This window comes from Nothobranchius furzeri, chromosome 4, assembly GCF_043380555.1.
Source record: "Nothobranchius furzeri strain GRZ-AD chromosome 4, NfurGRZ-RIMD1, whole genome shotgun sequence".
NCBI lineage: Eukaryota > Metazoa > Chordata > Actinopteri > Cyprinodontiformes > Nothobranchiidae > Nothobranchius > Nothobranchius furzeri.
The window spans coordinates 2198695-2222011 of NC_091744.1; the positions used below are offsets into that span (position 1 = coordinate 2198695).

A 23317-nucleotide genomic window follows, 5' to 3' on the forward strand; every position below is an offset into this window, starting at 1 on the left:
CGTGACGTGTGATGTATGCGGATGAAGATCGGCTTTAGAGCTGAGATGTTTGTTCTCTCAGCGTCGGAGCTCGTTCCGATGCCCACACAGTAAAAATATGCAAATGACCACTTTAGTCGTCATTGGCAGTGAACGGTTGGATTTAAAATGATGACTTCAAATTCAAATTTATTTGTCACATACACATTCATACACAGTACGAAATGCAGTGAAATGCCTTACACAACTGCTCGTGACCTACAGTAAGAGTTGAAAATAAAAAACTGTACACCACGAATTAAAATGAAGGGAAAATTTAACTGGGAAAGAGTAAGGTAAAATATATCTGAATTAAAGTTGAATAATAGAATAGCTTTACAACAAAATACACAATACAATACAAATTAGAATAAAAGGTAAATGTAGCTGCGAATGAATAAGATAAAATATATATAAGTTGAAGTTGAGAATAAAGTAACTGTACAACAAAATACACAGTATGTAAATGTATAAGAATGTATAAAGAAATAAAAATATCTATACAAAACAGCGGCTGAACAAGTATTAAATGGAAATGATATATATATATATATATATATATATATATATATATATATATATATATACATATATATATATATATATATATATATATATATATATATATATATATATATATATAATGTCCAGAGTTGTGCAAACCACATTTTAGTGACTTTGTAGTGCAACTGTGCTTAAGCAAAGTCCAGACTGTTCGGTGTGTGTGAGAACCATATATGTGTGCACTTACTATGTGGTGGTGTGGTTTAAAGATCGTATCCCCTGCGGGAAGAAACTCCTCCTCAGCCTCTCTGTGTTGGTCTTCAGGGAGCGGAATCGCTTTCCTGACCTCAACAGAGAGAACAGTCTGTTATTTGGACTGTTGAGGTCCTTCACGATCTTCCTGGCCTTGGTCCAGCACCGCCTGCTGTAGATCGAGTGCAGGTCAGGGAGCTCGGAGCGGATGGTGCGCTCAGCTGATCGAATAACCCTCTGTAGAGCTCGTCTGTCCTGCATGGTGCTGTTCCTGAACCAGGTTATGATGTTCCCCGTCAGGATGCTCTCTATGGTGCACGAGTAGAAGTTCCTGAGCCCCCTGGGGGGCAGTCGGAAGTCTCTCAAGCGTCTGAGGTAGTAGAGACGCTGCCGGGCCTTTTTCACCATGGTGTTGATGTGACAGGACCATGACAGGTCCTGCGTGATGTGAACACCGAGGTATTTGAAGCTGCTCACTCTCTCCACTGGGCACTCGTTGATGACGGGGATCTGGTAGTTCCTCTCCTGCTTTGAACTGAAGTCCACTTTCAACTGCTTCGTTTTACTGACGTTTATTAGGAGGTTGTTCCTCTTGCAGCAGGTCTCCAGATTCCTGACCTCCTTTAAGTAGGCCGCCTCGTTGTTGTCAGAGATCAGGCCCACCACGACGGTATCATCAGCAAACTTAATGATGGTGGTGGAGCTGGTACTGGCCACACAGTCGTATGTGTACAAAGAATACAGCAGGGGGCTTAGAACACACCCCTGGGGGGCTCCAGTGCTGAGAGTGGTGGGGGCTGAGACATGTCCGCCCATCCTTACTGCCTGTGGTCTGCCAGTTAAGATGTTGGACATCCACTGGCACATAGATGAGCTCAGTCCCAGGTGCTCCAGTTTGGTGGTGAGTGTGGAGGGAATTATGGTGTTAAATGTAGAGCTGTAGTCGATGAAGAGCATTTTAACATAATTCCCCCTTCTAGTGTCCAAGTGAGTGAGTGATGTGTGGAGGAGATGACAGATGGCATCGTCTGTAGAACGATTTGGATGGTAAGCGAACTGTAGTGGGTCCAGTGTGTCTGGTAATGAAGAAATGATGAAGTCTCTGACCAGGCGTTCAAAGCACTTCATCACTTCTGAGTTGAGGGCTACGGGGCGATAGTCATTGAGAGAAGCAGGGTGGGGTTTCTTCGGGACATGAACAATGATGGACTTCTTGAAGCATGTGGGGATCACCGACTGAGATAAAGAGATGTTGAATATCTCAGTGAACACAGGAGCTAGCTGGTATGCTCAGTCTCTGCGGATACGACCTGGGATGCCGTCTGGTCCTGCTGCTTCCCTGGTGTTCACTCTCTTGAAGGCTCTCCTCACGTCATGCTCGGAGATGACGAGCATGTTTCCGGTGCTGGCAGTATCTTCCTGTCTGCAGCCGTTAGCGCCGCTAGCGCTGGCGTCGTTGGAGTCCTTAGCTGCAGCCTCGAAGCGAGCATGGAAAGTGTTCAGCTCGTCTGCCAGAGTCGCGTCCGCGTTCATCATACCGGTTGTTGGTGCTTTATAATCTGTTATTGTCCTCAGTCCCCGCCACAGGCTCCTAGAATCACTCTGTTGGAGTTGTGACTCTAGTTTCCTCCAGTAGCGCTGCTTGGCCTCTTTTACTGCCTTCCGCACGTGATATGACGCGACTTTGTACGGGTTCATGTCCCACGTCGCGAGTCCCGTGTTATAGGCAGCGGTGCGGGATCTCAGAGCTTCGCAGATGGTTCTATCCACCCACGGCTTCTGGTTGGGAAACGTAGTGATAGTCCTTGTCTCCACTGTATCATCCGCTAGTTTCCCGATGAATCCCACAACCGCTTCCGTAAACATGTTGACGTCATCGGAGCTGTTTCTGAACATGTCCCAGTCTGCGTCGTTGAGTGCATCCTGTAATGCAGCCACCGATTGGTCCGTCGAGCGTGTGACCTTCCTCTGAACCGGAACTTCCTGTTTGAGCCTTTGTTTGTATTTTGGCATGAGGAAGATGGCGGCATGATCGGATTTGCCAAACGGAGGGCGAGATTGTGCCTTGTAGCCGTCTTTGACCACAGTGTAGCAGTGGTCCAGTGTCCTTTCACCTCTGGTGGGGCAGGTGATATGTTGATAAAAGTTCGGCGCTGCGCGTTTAAGGTTGGCACCGTTGAAGTCCCCAGTCACAATAAGCGCGGCATCCCGGTGTTGTATCTGGTGCTGGGTGAGAGCCTCATGCAGCTCGCATAAGGCAGAGTCCGTGTCTGCTTGTGGTGGTATATAAACGGCACTTATAATGACCGATGTAAACTCCCGAGGTAGATAAAAAGGACGACACATGATGGACAGTAGTTCCAGATTTGGTGTGCAGGAGCGTGTCAAAGGAACAACGTTCGCCTGTTGCACCAGTTGTTGTTCACCATTAAACACACGCCGCCTCCCCTTGACTTCCCCGAGTCCTGTGTCCTGTCCATGCGGTGAACCGAGAAGAACTCGGCCGGCTGGATGGCGTAGTCCGGCACCGCTGGGGTCAGCCATGTCTCAGTGAAGCAGAGGAGATCGCAGTCCCGAATGTCTCTCTGGAACTTTATCCTGGCCCTGAGGTCATCAAGCTTGTTCTCCAGTGACTGGACGTTGGCGAGCAGGATGCTAGGCAGAGGTGTGCGGTGTGCACAGGCTCTCAGCCTGTTCCTGACGCCGGCACGTTTCCCTCGAGGCCGCCGCTGTTGTTCTCCCTCAAGATTTCACTCGGCCAGCTCAGATCCAGAGTTAAAAACCCCGAACTGTGAGTACATTGTACACCAATAGAAACAAGAGTGGCACTGTCATACCTAATGTACCCAATGGTGATTAATTTAACGATTTAGAACGCAAAAACAAACTTTGAAAAATCCAAAACAAACGGAGAGGTGGTCGGAGCAATCGTGACGGCAGCCGACCTCACGGCGCCATCTTGGAATCAGACTTTAGTCGTCAATGGCAGTGAATGAGTTAATTAGGAATATTAAGAGCATGCTGTGATGGGACGTGGATGGTTTGATTGTCAGATATCATTCAGAGGTGACAGGAGGGTTTTTAAAAGTGATTTTTTTGGACCGCTTCATGGACTTGATTTATTAGTTTAAGTAGAATTTAACTTAAATTTATGTTAAAAGACATTACTGGATAACTTTTTATTGTTTTGCATGAAAAAAATGGATTATATTAACTCAAGAACAAAAAAAAATTAAAAAGAAAGAAAGAAAGAAAGAAATGACTAAAAATATAATTAAAAAACTTGAAAAATAACAACAACTATAACAAAAGATGAAAGGGAAAGAGAAAGGAAAAGGAAAGGGGAAAAACAAAATGAACACGAAGAGGCAATCAGTGCATCCTGGGATAAGTAGAATTGGCTGAAAGACCAGAACGAAGCTAACTCAGGTGTTTGCTAGCCATCCAAACTAAGTTATGTCTGCCTAGGCCAATCAATTTCCTTCTGGGACTAATAAAGTATTTTTGAATTGAATTTAACTTCCACCTTTTACACTTGAAGGATGCTTGACCCTATTAGATAACAAAACCACTAAATATTACTTTGTTTTATTATTTACACAGGAAAAATACATTTTACCAATTACAGAAGGTTAGTATGGTACATAAGAAAGCAAACATTAAAACCCAAAGTAATAGTTAGACAAAAAAGTCATAATCAATAAGTACAGATATACACAGTAAAATTAATAGGAACCACTATTTGCCAGGTGAGGAAAAAAAATCAACAGTACCAAAACTCTAAATAAAGTTTTAAGAGTCTAAAAAATCTTAAAAGCTTGTAAAAATTCCAGCTCAAACAGTAACACATTTCAATAAGGGGCTGTTTATTAACATTACTTAGTGCATTATTAAGCATTAATTGACTATTAAATAAAGTACTGCCTAATATTAATTTATTTATTAATGTATTTTTTTAATTAATTAATTTATTTTTTACCGTGTCCTGTCTGGCTGTGAAGCAAACAGAATTGATGTCTGAATGTTTGGTAACAAGCCTTATAGATTTACTCTCAGGTGGAGCATCAAAGCGTCTGCTTTTAATGTCACGCCTGATACTTGAAACTTTATTGTTATTGTTTTTGAATGCTTTGTAATTCCGACCAGACACGGAGACAGAGGTGAAAGAGAAAGGAAAAGACAAAAGGTGGGGAGAGAGGGGGGAAGGGGGTGGGGGGATTCCACAAAAATAAACAATAATGAACAAGAGTCTGCTTCTAGACCTGCAGGAAGAGACAAGAAAAAAAAGCAACAAAAAAAAAGGGACACAACAACAATACAACAAGATCAAGCTATCACTGCGTCAACTTGATGAAGAAATATATAATCAACATTGTTTAACTGAACAGTCACACGATAATAAATCACAGTGCATTAAGTGCCCACCATAGTCTTAAGACATGTGTTGAACGTGCCCAAGCCCATACTTTTGAGAGCACCATGTGAGCACCTGTGTGTGTACACGCGCTTGTTTATGTAAGGTTTCTCTATGGGAGCGTCCAATATGGAGTGTGAAGGACCACAGATTTGCCCCCCAAAGATGCGTAGGAGACGGGGGGAGCTCCAAGTCCCAGAGATCCAGACACTGCCCCAGAACACAGGAACCCCAAGGAGACTCTGAACAAAATAATGAATGAAAACAATGAACATCAGTTCATTATTCACTCTGGTCCCGGTACTGCTGCACATGGGGTACAACCATCACCGGTTACCAGAGTTTGACCCTTTCTGCTGGGGTGCTGATGAGCAGGCTCCCCCGCCCAACGCTGAGCACAGCAACCCACCACCCCAGACCCCAACCAGACGGCCAGATCTCCCTCCTAGCCTCCAGCCCCAGGAAGCCAAGCAACAACAGAGGTGTGCTAAGACCCCTAGTCTCCCTCCACCTGCTCCAATATAGTGTTGTGTGTTGATGAGGTGTATTCCATGGCTGTGGTGAGCGGGCACATCGGACTCTGATGTTTTGTATCTGTGCTGTTTGTGCTTCTATGTTGAGGAGTTTTTTTTTTTGTATAATAGAGTTACTCCCCGCTGGGTCTTACTCTGCTATGCCTTTTTTTTTTTTACCTTACCCCCAACTATCCTCATGTAACACCTTTTTCATCTATCTATTAAGGTAGCGCGACTCATGTTGCGAATGACCGTAGTCACCAATTCTTGTCATGTGTCTTACCCATGTATGTCTGATCTCTGAATTGTGTGCACTGAAACTCAATTTCGTTTCTCTGTATGTCTTGCACATGTGGTAGAAATGACAATAAAAATGACTTTGACTTTGACTTGATAAGGTGCAAAAAAATTGGGGGGCAGGCTGCCACAGGCCAGCACTCCCTGACTTGTCCACCCCCTAAGGTCCCATGTGCATGTTTGTGTGATGATGTGAGGAAGCAGGAGGAGAGAAATATGCGGGTATGGGGAGGAATGGCTGGTTGGGCTTAGCCCTCCAGGGAGCCAGCTCCCCCACTGGCTCCAATAGGCACCTCTGTTGTCAAACTGCCACCCAGGGCATGGAGACCCCAGTCCATCCTGCCAGGGCCCAAAGCAGCAGCATTACAGAGCCTCACGGAGTCCGAAGGCACCAACCCAGCCCCACCCCAGCAGAATATCTATGCCCATCCCTGCATTTGCACAACTTCCAGAATATATTAGACATAGGACATCCAGGAAAGGTTGGGTCCTCTCCCTCTGGACCTCCCCCTTCCCTGTGATGGGACAGCAGAGGAGCCAAGGGCTACCCGAGGCCTCTGAACCCGGGCCAGGCACTGCTGCATGTTCCTGCCTTCTTCCCGGCAGCATACATGTCAGGACCTGACCCCCAAGGCCCCACCCAGATCCCCACACGGGGTCGGCCACCCCGAGCCCCCAGACCCCCACCCAGACCCGCCTAGGGGCAATGCAGCTGCCAGGCAGTGACCCATGGCTGCCGCCAAGACCTCTAAGGGGCCCCACTCATAACCGCCAGTAGTCCACCCCCCGAGGCAACCCAAGCACCTCCAGAGGGGGGCAACGGCCCCCCAGTCCCAGACATTCCCAGTGAACCCACCCCCAGGGAACATCCGGATACTCCAAATTCAGACCCCCCCCCCCCACACACACACACACACACACACAAACACACACACACACACACACACACACACACACACACACACACACATCATCCCGCAGGGCAACATCAATGGTCCCCCATCATCGCTATGTGATGGAATCGATCAAAGGAGCCCAGAGAGATTGATTTGAAGTGGAAGCAGAGGCTAAATCAAGTGTAATATGATCTAACAAAAGATTTCTGTACTGGTTAATGCAGAGAGTATCCCTATTTTTCTAATTCTTGAGGATAGTTTTCTTAGCGATGCAAATGGCAGTCAGAACCACGTGAACCAAAGATGTTTCAGTCGGGACATCGTCCAGGTTTCCCAGTAAACAAGGAGAGGGGGCGGTTGGGATATGACATTTCAGAGACTTTTAATATTAATATTAATGTTAATTAATGCATTACTAAGTGCCCCCCCCCCCACCCCACCCCGCCCTTTGTTATAACGTTAAGGACGCTTAATAGTTAAACAAATTGGGAACGTTAGGGGTCCTTTGTTAATTAATGTTTAATAATGCACTAAGTAACATTAAGGGGCCCTTATTGTAGTGTTACCCTGAAAACATTACTGAATAAATCTAACTTATAGAAGAAGGACCAAATTAGCTCTGGTCAAAGTGGAGCAGTACTACACACAGGTGAAATTTGAACAATCAGAATATCATAAAAAATTCATTTTTTCAGTAATTCTACCTAAAAGGTGAAACTAATAAATGAGAGACTCATTACGTCCAAAGCCAGATTTGGCAAGCTTTTATCTGTTGTAACTGTTATGAATATGGCTTACAGCTATTGCAAACCCCAAATTCATTATCTCAGACAATTAGAAGATTGAGAAAATGTTCTAAATTCTAGACTCAAAGTGTAACACTCGAATCAGCTGATGATGAATCCAGAACACATGCAAAGGGTTACTGAGCCTTTACATTGTCTCTCAGTCTGGTTCCATATTATTTATAGAGTTTCACCTGTAGAAGAACATCTTACAGCGCTAATGATCTCCACATGTTACTACAGATTATAGCAAAACGCTTTCAAAATGTCAAGATGAGTTGACATTATTCACTTAGAAAGTCACACAACCTTAAATGTGAAAGCTCTTAATAAAAATAAATCCTAAATTTGGAATGAAATGTTCTAATGAAGACTTTAGTAACACGATAACCATTTTTCTTTTTGTGACATGATGACGTAACCATTATCTATCCAGGGCTAGGCGGCTCAGCTGGCTGACATGTATGCACAACGTCACGAAGCTGAATCTGGGTCGTAATCTTGTGATCTCCTCTCTCATGCAGCTTTTAGGATAAACAAGTCTTTAATTATTGTGCCAAATATGAAATGAGATTAAAGGGGCATTATGGAAGTTTGACAGCCAAAACACGTATAGAAATAATAAATGTCTTCTTCATACGTTCTCCTGCAATGCCCTGGTCCTGTAGAATGAGCCCTGGCATTTTTACTGTGATTGCCTGTTTTTCTGTAAAATCACAGAAAAAGAGAGATGCTCGGGTCGAGCAGGCTGCTTCATGCGCGTTCACGCTCAGGCATCGCCCGTAGCATTTGCTATCCGTAGCGTTAGCAGCAGAGAGAGAGGCAGTGCCACTTTGTCGCTGTTCCTAACGCCTAGTGACAAAGCTAGCTACATTTCTGAGGACCCTTAGCTACTTTCTGTAGAACTTTCTTCTAGATATTTCCTGCTAATTAGCAACAAAATAGCCATTTTTGCTCTGAACCGTTCTTTGAACGTTGTTTCAGCTGTCATCAAGGATATAAATGTTACAGATACAAAAAACATCATTAGTGCTTTAGCTCACCTAGTAAGACGTCGGACTCCTGTGCAGAAGACCCGGGTTAGATTCTGGATGTGAATATGGTTTAGTTAGAGTTTATTTTTTACGTCGTCGTCGTCGTCTTCCTCCGCTTATCCGGGTCCGGGTCGCGGGGGCAGCATCCCAACTAGGGAGCTCCAGGCCGTCCTCTCCCCGGCCTTGTCCACCAGCTCCTCCGGCAGGACCCCAAGGCGTTCCCGGACCAGATTGGAGATGTAACCTCTCCAACGTGTCCTGGGTCGACCCGGGGGCCTTCTGCCGGCAGGACATGCCCGAAACACCTCCCCGGGGAGGCGTCCAGGAGGCATCCTGACCAGATGCCCAAACCACCTCAACTGGCTCCTTTCGATCCGGAGGAGCAGCGGTTCTACTCCGAGTCCCTCCCGAATGTTCAAGCTCCTCACCCTATCTCTAAGGCTGAGCCCGGCCACCCTACGGAGGAGACTCATTTCGGCCGCTTGTATCCGCGATCTCGTTCTTTCGGTCATTACCCAAAGCTCATGACCATAGGTGAGGATTGGGACGTAGATCGACCGGTAAATCGAGAGCCTGGCTTTCTGGCTCAGCTCCCTCTTCACCACGACAGATCGGCTCAGCGTCCGCATCACTGCAGACGCCGAACCAATCCGCCTGTTTATTTTTTACATTAATGGTATATTTTTTTACAGTAAGATGCCCAAATTTTTATTTGAGACTCGCCGAACAGCATTGAATTCACAGATAAAAAAGATGTGGGTTCAACTTTCATTTTGGAACAATTTTTCAAGCAAGGGAAGGGAATGATCTGAGCATGCAGGAGGACTGACCCATCATAAACCTTTGTCGGCTGTGCTGAAGAGAAAAGTCCAGAACCAAATTATTTCATTAATTAGCTGCACGTTCTCCTGTCCTCTGTCCTCCTGGACACACACACACACACACACACACACACACACACACACACACACACACACACACACACACACACACACACGGAGCTGACTGTCTCAGCTGTTATTTTCGTTAAGGAGTGTGCACGTACAGCATGCGTGCCTCGTGCACGAGCCTACTATTGAAGCTGCCGTTACACTTTTGACCTGAGGGGGCGATCGCGAGCATAAAAATTCAAAACTCCGTAAAGTCCCTTTAAATGCATCTGGAGAAATAGGTGCAATAAAAGAAGGCCATACTGAAGGTAATTGTCCATATTACTTTTTAAAAGATGGTGATTGGTTGCTAAAAGAAATTGTTTTTAAAAAGTTTTAAAATGGGGAATTTAGTTTTCTTGTGCTACGTTCTGCAAACATCTTGGTTCAGTTTAGCTTGATTTGGGTTAAATTTGTGTTTGCTGACATCTCCTGTCTTTGTCCCACCAGCCTGTGACATGAACGTCCATAACCAGTGTGTTATGAACGTGCCGAGCCTTTGTGGAACTGATCACACTGAAAGAAGAGGACGTCTTTACCTCAAATGTGAGGTCAGCGAGGACAAGCTGCAGGTTACAGGTAGAACTCATAGATTCCCTTTTATCCTTAGCTGTTACCAATGCCTACGTTGTTCATTTGCATATGACAGTTTATCCTCTGTGTAGATAAACTGTCTCCCTACACCGTGATCCTCCAAAGAAACCAACATTGTTTTATTATAAGAGCTTTACTTAAGGAATCAGATTAGGTCCATATCAGCAGATTTTTACCTTAAATACGTCAGATTTGTACCAGAATTAAAGAATCCTGATTAGGACATTACTAATATACTAATGATATCTCGCCTTTAGTAACCCGAGTTGAAGCTTCCTCATCATTAGTTTTGCCTTAACTAACGCAGATCTTTATAGAGTGAATCTATCAGAACATCCTGACTTTCAGCCATCAGTATGCTAAACTCACATAATCTTGGTGCAAAAAAATCGATCGGAGCTCTCTTGGTAAAACTGTTTGGACGGTAGCTCCCAACTTGCCCCCCACCAGAGGTGTGTTTTAAACGGTCACCATTTCGTCTGTGTGATGGACTGTCTGATACAGTTGCCTGTGGAAAAACCAGTGAGGTGCTAAATGTATTTATTCCTCAGCCTAATTGCCCAAACCCAGGATGTGAGCCCTCCGTCTAGAAGACAAAGTCTTATTTATTAGGAGACTGTTAGATTATAGATGCTCTCCCTGCCATTTCAATTACTGATGCCTGGGGTTTCAAAGACACACCTGCAGAGCTCATTAAAGGATGTAATGAGATGTTATTAATAGCAGTTTTTAATCCAGTGTAATGAATGCAGAGTGTATGGTTCAGGACCAGAACGTCTCTGCAGATCCTCCAGCAGCTGTTTAATGTGTTTGATAGACAGAAACAAAAGGAAAACCATGGATGTTGATATAAGATGAAGTTTCTCTCCCTATGAAACAATCTGCAGGCAGAGAAAGGTCACCCAAAAAGTTTATTAGTTGTGATTTCCACCTGTAATTCTGCAATCCTGATGTTCTTAACTAATTATCTCTATGTTAGCTAGGCCTGGTTCCAAATTAGAAAATGAAAAGTTCATCTCATTGGAGGTTCTGCTTTAAAAAGCATCTGTGAATTGTTGATTTTGCATCCAGCGTTGATTTATCTTTTTGGGGCAAATACCATCTGACCCGCTAAGGTGGTTAGTCTGAGCTGAATAATCTGTTAAACGTTTGTCCCTCCGACGTGGCAGCTGCAGATTTCTGGGACGTTTTGCTTCATTAACCCAGGCAGGCTTTGAAACCCTAGTGTGATGATAGTGCATTAGCACATTTGCTGGAAGAATGGTGACGGCGTGCAGAACACACACATAATCAGACAAAGGCCAGTGCACGACAGAACTCTGGTTCTGAGCCCCAATGTCTTATTAGACTTATTAGAGGTAATTGGTTGAGGAAATGGTGAATTGTGTAGCTAACACCAAACGAATAATAGAAAACTGATGACTGTATAAAGTAGAAGTTTCTGTTTTAGCAGACATTTGTTTCTTGTTTTGACTCGTAGTTCACCATACCACTGTGTTCAGTGTGAGTTTTGCCTTTTGCTTCGGCCAAAAATGAAGCTAAAATAATTGGAGGATCATGAACAGATCAGGTAATAAATACGTGCTAATGCAGATGTCTGACCACTTACCTTCAGCTAGATTGCTTTTCATTTCCACCTCGTTACAGACTTTATCTCTCAAGTAGGCACATACATTTGTTTTCTGTTTTTTTTAACCATGGCTTTCCACCGGCCGTGACAATAGCCACTGCTATAGTCAGTTGGCGTGTTTCCACCGGCAGCGAAGCGACGCGTCCCGGAAGCATAGTGTCGTGTTGCTCCACAAAATTTTCACTTCGAGTCTTTTTTATATGAATACGTCAAACTGTGGATTTAAGGTCAGTGCAGACAAGAAGTCAAAGTCGCGAACATCCGGCAACTTTCAGAATAAAAGACATTTGTAGTTGCTTAACAAGTAAAAAAATAAAAAATAAACCTGTGACGCCTCTGTAAATAATCAGAACAGAAAATAAACCTGAGACCTTTTGGATCCTTCTGTCTTGTTTCCCATCACTTTTGGGTGAACTTCTGGGACTTGAGATACTCTGGTGATTTTGTGACCTCGGGACCAGCTGGGTGAATGCTTTCACTTCTTTAGTAAAACTACAGAACAAGCTAAGCTATAAATGCAAACATGGACATGGAACACTTACCCCTCCTTTCTGGTATCTTCTCCTAGATCAGTGATACTCACTCATTGTCTTGAAGGGCCGGTATCCAGAATGTTTTAGTTTGAACTCTGCATCAGCACACCTGACTTCAATCAGCAGGTGATTGACAGGCCTCCGAAGAGCTTGATGAGCTGCTGCACAGGTGATTCAACCACTGAATTAGGTGTGTTGAGCAGGGAAACAAGGAAAACATACTGCATACTAGCTTACCAGGAGCAGGTGTGAGTACCGCTATCTTAAATGTTTCTGCCAGAACCGGAAACACCAGTCCCGATTTCTAGGTCCAAACGTCTTTTGTTGTCTGTGACTTCAAATGGTGCTTTTCTTTTTGGCACTCTGGTAGTTTGTCCTAAAGTTGAAGTAGCCACCCATTTCTCCTTCTGAGATTATTGATAGGAGAACCTCTCACACCAGTGGTGTTCTGTTGCTGAATACATGAGTGTGTGATGAATGGAGGACCCAGGGAAGTGCGGGAGTGCTGCAGTCCAGCTAGACCAACAACCGGATGGTCCAATAGTTGCATTTGGTTCAAAACGTGTTATTGGTGGAGATTTTTAGACAAATGCGAGAGCACCACTTCATTATTTAATTTTATTTTTTTAATCTCTACAATATATTTATAGCTTTACTATGTTAGAACTTTGTTAAGAGGCATGAAAAAATGTTTTAAAGGGGCATTATGGAAGTTTGACAGCCAAAACATGTATAGAAATAATAAATGTCTTCTTCATACATTCTCCTGCAATGCCCTGGTCCTGTAGAATGAGCCCTGGCATTTTTACTGTGATTGCCTGTTTTTCTGTAAAATCACAGAAAAAGAGAGATGCTCGGGTCGAGCAGGCTGCTTCATGCGCGTTCACGCTCAGGCATCGCCCGTAGCATTTGCTATCCGCAGCTTTAGCAGCAGAGAGAGAGGCAGTGCCAACTCAGCGACTTTGTCGCTGTTCCTAACGCCTAGTGATGAACCTAACTACATTTCTGAGGACCCTTAGCTACTTTCTTCTAGATATTTCCTGCAAATTAGCAACAAAATAGCCATTTTCGCTCTGAACCGTTCTTTGAACGTTGTTTCAGCTGTCATCAAGGATATAAATACTACAGATACAAAAGATGTCACTGGTGCTTTAGCTCACCTAGTAATATGTCGGACTCTTGTGCGGAAGACCCGGTTTCGATTTTTGATGTGAACATAGTTTCTTTTTTACATTAATGGTATATTTTTTACAGTAAGATGCCCAAATTTTTATTTGAGACTCGCTGAACGGCATTGAATTCACAGATAAAAAAGATGTGGGTTCAACTTTCATTTTAGAACAATTTTTCAAGCAAGGGAAGGGAATGATCTGAGCATGCAGGAGGACTGACCCATCATAAACCTTTGTCGGCTGTGCTGAAGAGAAAGGTACAGAACCACATTATTTAATTAATTAGCTGTGTGTTCTCCTGTCCTCTGTCCTCCCCCCCCCCCCCCCCCCCCCCCCCACACACACACACACACAGGACTGTCTCAGCTGTTATTTTTGTTAAGGAGTGTGCACGTGCAGCATGCGCACCTCGTGCACGAGCCTACCATTGAAGCTGCCGTTACGCTTTTGGCCTGAGGGGGCGATCGCGAGCATAAAAATTCAAAACTCCATAAAGTCCCTTTAAGCTAATTCGTTTTCCAAATTTGCCATAGCAACTTTAAATCTTTTGTGTTGTTTTTCCATTTGTATTATTGCCTTTTCTTCAATTTTATATATATGTTTTTGTTTTTAATTAATTTTATTCATTTATGTTCATGTTTATTTTATGGCTAACACTTTATCCAAAGTGACGTACAATTGTGAATCTATAGGGCATGTTGAGATCTGTTCTGTGGGGAAACCGGAGTACCCGGAGGAAACCCACGCACGCACGGGGAGAACATGCAAATCAATCAATCAAACCTTTATTTATAAAGCGCCTTCCGCAACCCTGTCAGGAAGCCCAAGGCACTGAACATGGTACAGTACAAAGTTAAATAAAGTGAGTAAATCAGAAAATAAAAGCAATTCAAATTACAGATTACAAATTACAAAAAAGGTGAAACATTCTAGTAGAAGACAAATGTGTAAAACAAGGGAAAAAGTGAACCAATGAAAACTGTGAGATCAAATCAACATAAAAGAGGCCAAATTCAAACATGTTCAGGAAACGCCAAGCGGAGGAGGTGGGTTTTTAGGCGACTCTTGAAGACTGGCAGAGATGGGGACAGCCTAACTGAGGGTGGCAACTGGTTCCAGAGTGACGGTGCTAGGACTGAGAAAGCCCGGTCCCCGCGAGTACGACACCTAGAACGAGGGACATCTTGTGGACAACTCCACGCAGAAAGGCCACAGCTGAGTTTCAAACCTGCAACCTTCTTGCGGCGAGGCAACAGTGCTAACAAATATGCATCCCGTCTTTTGTCTTTCAATCTTCAGACCCTTTCTGCTCAAAAAAACGTTTTTATCACATTCACTGAGACATTCTTAAATTATAATTTAACCCGATCCACAAAATCCAAAGGAAGCATGGTCAACTTTTTGATACCAAACCAACATGAAACTTGTACACTGCAGATGATCTGAGCTATGTTGCTGCACCCACATGTTTTTATGCAGGCAGTTTTCAAGATTTGGCTCATTAGATGATTTATTTCTTTAAGACATTAAAGAATCAGTTTTTCATGCTGATTCAGGCATTTTCTGTTTTCTGATTGAAAAACAGGCCTGTTGACAAATTCCTCTCTCGCCTCATCTGGTTTATAGTCAACAGCTGATGCGATCCTTCTGGGATTTTTGGCTGCATTTTTTCAAAAACATTCCAGACTAATATTTCTGTCAGTATTCAGCCTGCGTGTGCACTTCTTTAGAAAATTCTCTACATATCTAGCAAATCATTATAATGAAAGGTTTGAGGTTACACACACACACACACACACACACACACACCCTGTTTTTACTCTATATTTGGATTTCACACTTTAAGATGGAGGTGTGAAATACACGGTTGGGGTGGGTACCAACCATTATCAATGACAGCGCTTAGTTTGCTTTACTGACTCTCAGGTATCTCTGAGCTATCTGATGCTGTTCTTGTGTTTTCGGTCTTGTGCCTGTGTGTAGGTGCGTTTGTGTAGACCTGCTGTACCAGCCTGCAGCCAAATCAGGCCAGATTGCATTTCAGATTACATTAGCTGCTGTAGACGTCTTGCAGACAGCCAGACAACAGGACTGTGTTGCATGGAGATGCAGAATAACAAGGAAGTGCCGTGGACGTCGGTCTAGAAGTTTGGATTGTTTCACCTTTTTCACAAACACTAATTCGATCCAATTGGATGTGCACACACTTACTGTGTAACATAGTTGTTGTGTTTATAGAAATACTTTTATGTTCTCTTATTCATTTTAAGCACAAAAGCTTCTGCAAATCTATAATTTAGACACAAGTTCCACAAAATGTTTTACTTGATGAATGACTTTAAATGTGGAGCTTGAGTAATCTGCAGCTCTGGGGCCACAAACAGCCCTTTGGTTCCACTTCAGATTAATTGTAGCTTCGACAAAAAAAAAAAAAAAAAAAAGGGAAACATCTGAATTTCTTATCATAGCATAATAAAAATTAGGGATGCACCAATCAGGTTTTTTGCTGCCGATCACCTACACCGATATCAAAGAATGCTGATCACCGATCACCGATACCGATCACGTGGATTGGCCAGAAATTTTCTACAACATTATAATGAGTGCTACAAACTACATAATCTGGGAATAAAGGAAATGTAACCTAATCTAAAATGGTCTGTATTAGGTTTGTCACAGTGTGAAAATTTAACCTCACGGTTATTGTGACCAAAATTACCACGGTTTTCGGTATTATCGCGGTATTTTTTTTAAACGTGCTACATTTTCACACAAATACATAAACCCTGTATGTCAGGAAATATTGTCCTCAGTTTGTGTCTAAATTTTGCCTAAAATGTGTTATTTTGTAATTATGTTGTTTATTTGTTTACATTTTTTCCCTTTAGTCTTTAAAATACCAATATTTGCCCATAACTTCTTATTTTATGTCTGTTTGATGTCATCATTTAAAAATATTAGATCAGATGATACTCAGTACTCAAGTAGCCTTCTAATCAGATACTTTTTTACCCTTACTTGAGTAATAAACCCTATATCAGGAAAATATTGTCCTCGGTTTGTGTCCTTCCAGTGAGCTTTGCAGATGTGGGAAAATGTCATCAGGCAGTAATCGTTGTTAAATTCATAATTATTCTCGGAGAGAGACCAACTCTTATCTGCCCCTGGGAGCCCCGTAATGCATAGCGTCATTTCAACATGGCGGTGTCCGCGACACGGTTTATATGCAGGTAGCGGCGCTGCGGCTGCTTTATATAGCGACTCGTTGCTTTCTCCCTCAACCCAAATCCTCGGATCACGCATTTTAGCTAAAACGCTAACGTTAGCTTGCCTTGCGTTGGCTGTAGAGTTGTGGGTGATGGTCACGCAGATGTGTCATGAGATTAGAAGCGTTGCTGCCTTTCACAGACACTTTTTCTGCACGTGCTGCAAACAGGATAGCCGCCCGTCTTCTATAAACTCCCTCGGCATTCTTCAAATATCCAAAACATGCCCGTACTTCCCATTTTGTCTTCTTTGAGGGATAATAAATGTCCCGAGTGCTGCCGTCTCCTCCTCTGGCCATTATTTCAACTTTAGCTTCAAGAAAGTTTTGGTTGTAAACAACAAAGTGAGCATGTGCCGCCGGCAACTTCAGCAGATGATACGGTGGCTGGTAAGGGTCAACGCGCCTACACCGCAGCCACGGTAACCCACCGCGATAATACAGTTTTTTTTAAACAAGACGGTTATTATTATTGTCAACTTTTTTTTACCGGGGTTTACCGCTACATCGGTTGCCGTGACAACCCTACCTGATCGGTCTGCTTTGATCTATTTTGAAAACTCCGATCAAAACCTTTAGGGGCGCTATCGGCCGATTGGGATCAAATGCCGATCCATCGGTGCATCCCTAATAAAAATGTAACATTTTGCACTGTTACTTTCTAATTTGATACAAATTTTTGCCCGTGTCCACGTTCTGACTGGATCGTGACATGCACATGTCTCCATTTTTTCAGAAATAATCACTTTTCAGCCCATTTCAGGAGCCAACCAAGTACTTGAACTGGGGCATGTACTCAGTAGAGTTGTTGCTCTTGCTGATTGGTTGTAACTCAGTAGGAAATCCTATCCTCAGACGTCACCACACAACCAGCAGTTGTTAAATTAATAGAGCTGCTGATGAGGAGCAATTGAAGGAAAAAAAGGAATGTTTACGGATCTTTAAAATCGCTGTTTCTAAACCATCTAAGCCCAAAAATGTTGTGGAAATCCTTTTACACTGATGTCATTTTCACTGCTCTTTGGTTTCCTACAAAGCGCCTTAAAAGTCTGCTCTTCTTCAGGTCATTAGACTCATGTTTTTACATCACACAGCCGCTCTTCCTGTCCCTGACTTTGACAGAATAAACGTTTTTTTAGTTATTAATGTTCGTGTATGCCTTTTGATACTGATCAGTGACATCACTCGCTCAGGGGTATGCTGACATCCTAGCAAATTCCTGGAAAGGCTGGTTTTTAACGGAGAAACAACGGCTGACATGACCGATGATCGGCTGAACTCTGATAGTGAAAACACAAAACCTACATGACTAAAAATCTTTGAACTAAGATTGACTACTTAGCTAAAGTTGCTGGCTAGCTTGTCCCATTTCATTTTTTTTTTTGTGGTTCTTCATCATGCACAGAATAAATATAGCTTGTTTTTACCTTTGCTGACTTGCTTCGGTATTCACGGCCGCCGTCGTCAGAGCACCGCCATAGTTGTTGGAGTCACTTCCATTTATCTGCGAAGACCTGGACGATGAAGGCTCTATTCTCTATTTAGTCTGAATGATGGAAGAACCACAAAAAATTAGACTGGATAGAAAACACAGAACAAACAACGTTGTTTGCTTCATTTTCTGAAATCACCACTAAATTAAACATATTTGATATTTAAGATGCTGATGGCACAGTTTTCCTCATATATGACTGATTTACATGACAAATAGAAAAAAAAACACACGTTTGGCCTTTTTATGTGTCCAAATCAGAAAATATCAATCAGTGTCATCACTCTCTCATTTTCTTAACTCTGGCCTGTGGGAGGAAGCCGGAGTCTCCGGATAAAACCTCCATGCAGAAAGTCTGCATCAGGAATTTGGGGCAACCACTACGCAAGCTCAAATTTAATCTGAAAACTATAATTATTTAATTTTACAATGTAACCAAGTATTTTATTAAAGGTTTTCATGTAATCCTTGATTAAATATTGCCTTTGATTTAAGTTTCAGGTGCATTTTGGGACACAGGAGGATTTTTATGCAGATAACTGCAGAGCTGTCTCCTAAGATTGTAAAAGCCTGTGCTTCTAGAGAGGAAGCTAGAGCTCCTAAGTGAGGATAAAACGACAACTACTGGTAACTCCTAATCAAACACTCAGCGCTGAGTGAAGATGGACTCTGATTTCTAATGCGTTGCAGGAAGTGGCACGGATGCCAGAGGGAGCAGCTGGTCCTTTAAGGCCGTACAAGAACTCTAAGCAGGCTAACAAAGACCGACAAACAGACTAGATTAAAAAACAAGTCATGCAGAAATAATGAGAGATTTGTGCATTTTTGACACTTTGGGTTTTATTTGGTGGAGTGAAAGGAACTAGGGTTTCTGCTGAGGAAAACAAACGCCTTCTTTTTCTCCAGTGGAGTTTGTTGTCTTCTACTTTGTGTTCCAACACAAATGTCTCCTCTGTCTATTGGTGCTGAGGAAGCCACCCTCCTGTTTTCTGTCTGTTACACTATTGTTCATTTATGTGACGCACACATCCCAAGTAGAGGCAGTCCCTTGGGAGAGTGTGTTTTCCCTTTAGTTTCTTATTTATTCTCTACTCTGTGTGAGGATGAGGACATGGTCCCCTTGGTGCAGGCTGTTCCTTTGGGACGATGTGAAAGACAGTGTTAATAATTACATTTTCTTTTGGTCCCTTGTTGTTTCATCCAGCTCTGCAGATATAAAACCCATCTTTCTGTTTTCCTCCAAATCCAAATGTGCTTCAGCTGTTTCACAAACGTCTCAGTTGGAGACGACTTGTTGTTTAAGTAGCTTTGAGCTACTTATTAGCATGTAAAGTGGTAAGGTTTGTGGGTTAGTCGGGGTACCCGGCATTTAACTTTATGAAGGTGGAGTGACGTTTCTGATTTAATAATAATAATAATAATAATAATAATAATAATAATAATAATAATAATAATAACAGTAACAATAATAATAAATAAAAAGTGAAACAGAAAACAAGTTTTACCTCATTTACTGTGTGAACATCCTCCAGCCAGTAATGGTTTTGCAACTGACAACAGCGAATCTGGTCTCCCATTTAGTCCCATCATCTGCATCCTCTACAGGGGCAGCTCTAAATAACGCTGTAAGAAAACATCAAAAACATTGTCTTTAAAGTGACAATGTGTATTTTCCCTGGCGATAGGAGGCAGTACATATCTAAATCATTGCAAGCAAGCGTTATTTTGTGTGCGTGTGTGTGTGTGTGTGTGTGTGTGTGTGTGTGTGTGTGTGTGTGTGTGTGTGTGTGTGTGTGTGTGTGTGTGTGTGTGTTTGAGCAAGACCTTACCAATGGATGGCCATTAGGGTCAAAAATCCCTGGGAGTACAACCTCCAGCAAAAGGACAAGCACATCAGAATCTCTTTCATCACTGGCAGCAAGTGAAAGAAGCATTATACAAATCATAGACACTAAATGCTCTGCAGACATTGACACCTCACTTCCTGTTTACTGATGTACAAAGAAAAGAGCTGTTGGTCATTTTTGAGGGAAGTGCAGCGGAGCTTTCAGATGTGAGGACGGGTGAGTTTTGTGGTTTAAAGTTAGCAGGCCGTGTGTTTGCACAGGGAGGAGAAGGACAAACATCATTTATGAAGGAGTGTCGGCTGAATACGACGCATCAGTGTCTCTGTAAATATGTGCACAGATTAAATACAGTCTCCAAATAGTCTCTGTGTTAGTTTTGGGAGGTGTTTCCAGAGATACCTTAACTTCCAACATATCACATGAAATAATAGAAACACATTTAGATTATTTCTCTGAAAGCTTTATTTTCTCAAACACATTTTATGGCCAAAACAGCAGCAGACAACTTAGGCAAACTTGTGTGTAAATGACATCATGCAGGAGGAATTTTCCCGGGGATTTTAGGCCCATCAGCCTTTCCTCTAACATATTAACACACAAACACACACAGAGACTTTGCTTTCTGCTGAATCTCCATGGAGTTCAGAGAACAGCTGAATGCTGTCGTGGGACGAATGCTGCCAGACTCCCAGAAGTCCTCTTGTTGGTATTCCCGGTGTGTTGTCCTGCCTCTGCTCTGTTTTCTCAGCTTGTGCACTCATGCAGCTTTAAACCATAGACTGTACGCTTTAAACACATGCTTCAGCCTTTCAAAATAAAATGCCCCCTCACATCTCCCCTTCTTTTTATTTATTTATTTATTTTTGCCTCTTTCTGAATAAATTGGCAAGAAAAGAAACAGTAAATGACCAATATTCATTTTTGGCTTGTTTTATTTTGAATAATGAAGGAAATTTAAGTTTCTTGTTGCAAAAATTATTTTGTCGGAGAGAGAAAATGTCACTAAATGTGCTTTTAATATTATGATGATAACCAGCAGCAGGCCAAAAAATGTTCAGTGTTTTCTGATTTTCTTTTGAATAAAATTGTTTTACGAACTCAGCAGCCACATTTATAAATGGATTATGTCAAAACCACACACAGACTATCAGTGATATTTCTGAAACTGCAGTTAGAAATCAGAACTGCTGCAGGTTTTCAACTTGTTAGATTTGTGTCTGAAACTCTGACTGAGCTGAATTAGAGTCTAGATCACCCCCTACTGGTAATAACTGGAAATACAATAACGCTTCTGAGAACTGTGAGAAAATATTAATAATATTAATAATAATATCAATCAATAAAAATATTATTAAATAATAATTATTTTTATATGAAGGAATATTTCAACCTTTTTCTGAGCAAGATGATTAGTCAAAAACATTTTAGATAAATGACATCATGGTTGGTCGCCCCCTCAATTCCACAGAACTGGCCACCAAACAAGCAAAATGTCCCTTTTATTTAGGAATGTCATTCGAGTGCACGGACTTTTGCATACACATGACCTCTCTCTGTAAAAAGCAAAACATGACGTTCATGATCCGCGAAGTAAAAGTTAAACATCATTTACTGGAGATGATTATATAAGTTACATCAGTAGGTATCTAAAGTCTCTCTTAAGCAAATATGCGGTAAATCTCATGCTAATTGATCTCTGCCTGGATGTATTTCCTGGATTTTCAGGAAGATTTCTTTGGAAAATGAAAACTGACTCTGAAATGCTTTCTTCTGTTTCATCGGTGTGATGAGAGATGACAGTAAAAATGATGCCACAATATTTTTTTTCCAGGGCTACAGCAGGCCAAACACTTTTTATTTAACTAAATTCTAGTTGTCGTGCTGTTGAAATATGAACGAATGATCTGAAATGGAGCCAATTGAACTATTATTCGGCTCACTCTTGTACTCTTGAGCTTTCCTGTTCTGTGAATTGTGTAGCGTTCGTTCAGGTCCAAACTCAGCACGCAGATATTGACACAACACTGGATTTCTGAGAAAGCAGAGGACGGCCAGTTTAGGAACGATCAATAATCTTCCTACACCTTAACTGTCCTTATACTCTGCAAGCCTCTTGGAACTGACGTGTGCCATCTCCAGCAGCAGCTTCCTCCTTAACACCTCGCTATCGTCGCTCAGCACACAAATCCTCCGGCACAGGTGCTGCACAGGAAGGCAAAAGGTGGTGGGATACAAAGGCTTGACCCGTGTGATGCGTCTGAAAAAAAAAAACAGCTAAATGAAAAGTTTGCAACTGATTTTTTTTACTGGAGTTTTGGCTTCAAATGAAAATACAGGTGCTGGCCAGTAAATTAGAATATCATCAAAAGGTTGAAAATATTTCAGTAATTCCATTCAAAACGTGAAACTTGTACATTATATTCATGCAATGCACACAGACCAATGTATTTCCGATGTTTATTACGTTTAATTTTGATATTTATAGGTGACAACCAATGAAAACATCAAATCTGGTATCTCAGAAAATTAGAATATTCTAAAGGCCAATGAAAAAATGTTTGTTTCTCTAATGTTGGCCAACTGAAAAGGATGAACATGAAAAGAATGTGCATGTATAGCACTCAATACTTAGTCGGGGCTCCTTTTGCCTCAATAACTGCAGTAATGCGGCGTGGCATGGACTCGATCAGTCTGTGGCACTGCTCAGGTGTTATGAGAGCCCAGGTTGCTCTGATAGTCGTCTTCAGCTCCTCTGCATTGTTGGGTCTAGCGTATTGCATCCTCCGCTTCACAATACCCCATAGATTTTCTATGGGGTTAAGGTCAGGCGAGTTTGCTGGCCAATCAAGGACAGGGATACCATGGTCCTTGAACCAGGTGCTGGTGGTTTTGGCACTGTGTGCAGGTGCCAAGTCCTGTTGAAAGGTGAAGTCTGCATCCCCATAAAGTTGGTCAGCAGCAGGAAGCATGAAGTGCTCTAAAACTTCCTGGTAGACGGCTGCATTGACCCTGGACCTCAGGAAACAGAGTGGGCCAACACCGGCAGATGACATGGCACCCCACACCATCACTGACGGTGGAAACTTTACACTGGACCTCATGCAACGTGGATTCTGTGCTTCTCCGCTCTTTCTCCAGAC

The 23317-nt window shown here is 42.6% G+C and overlaps 1 protein-coding gene across 2 annotated transcripts in view; it reads left to right on the top strand.

Annotated features, from left to right (window-relative positions):
- prkcaa (protein kinase C, alpha, a) overlaps positions 1–23317 on the top strand; it is a 205196-nt gene that overhangs the window by 110419 nt on the left and 71460 nt on the right. For both annotated transcript variants that reach the window (XM_015968942.3, XM_070550006.1), the window contains exon 5: positions 10095–10223. In XM_015968942.3, the coding sequence (XP_015824428.1) occupies positions 10095–10223 (129 nt within the window). The remainder of the gene's footprint in view (positions 1–10094; positions 10224–23317) is intronic.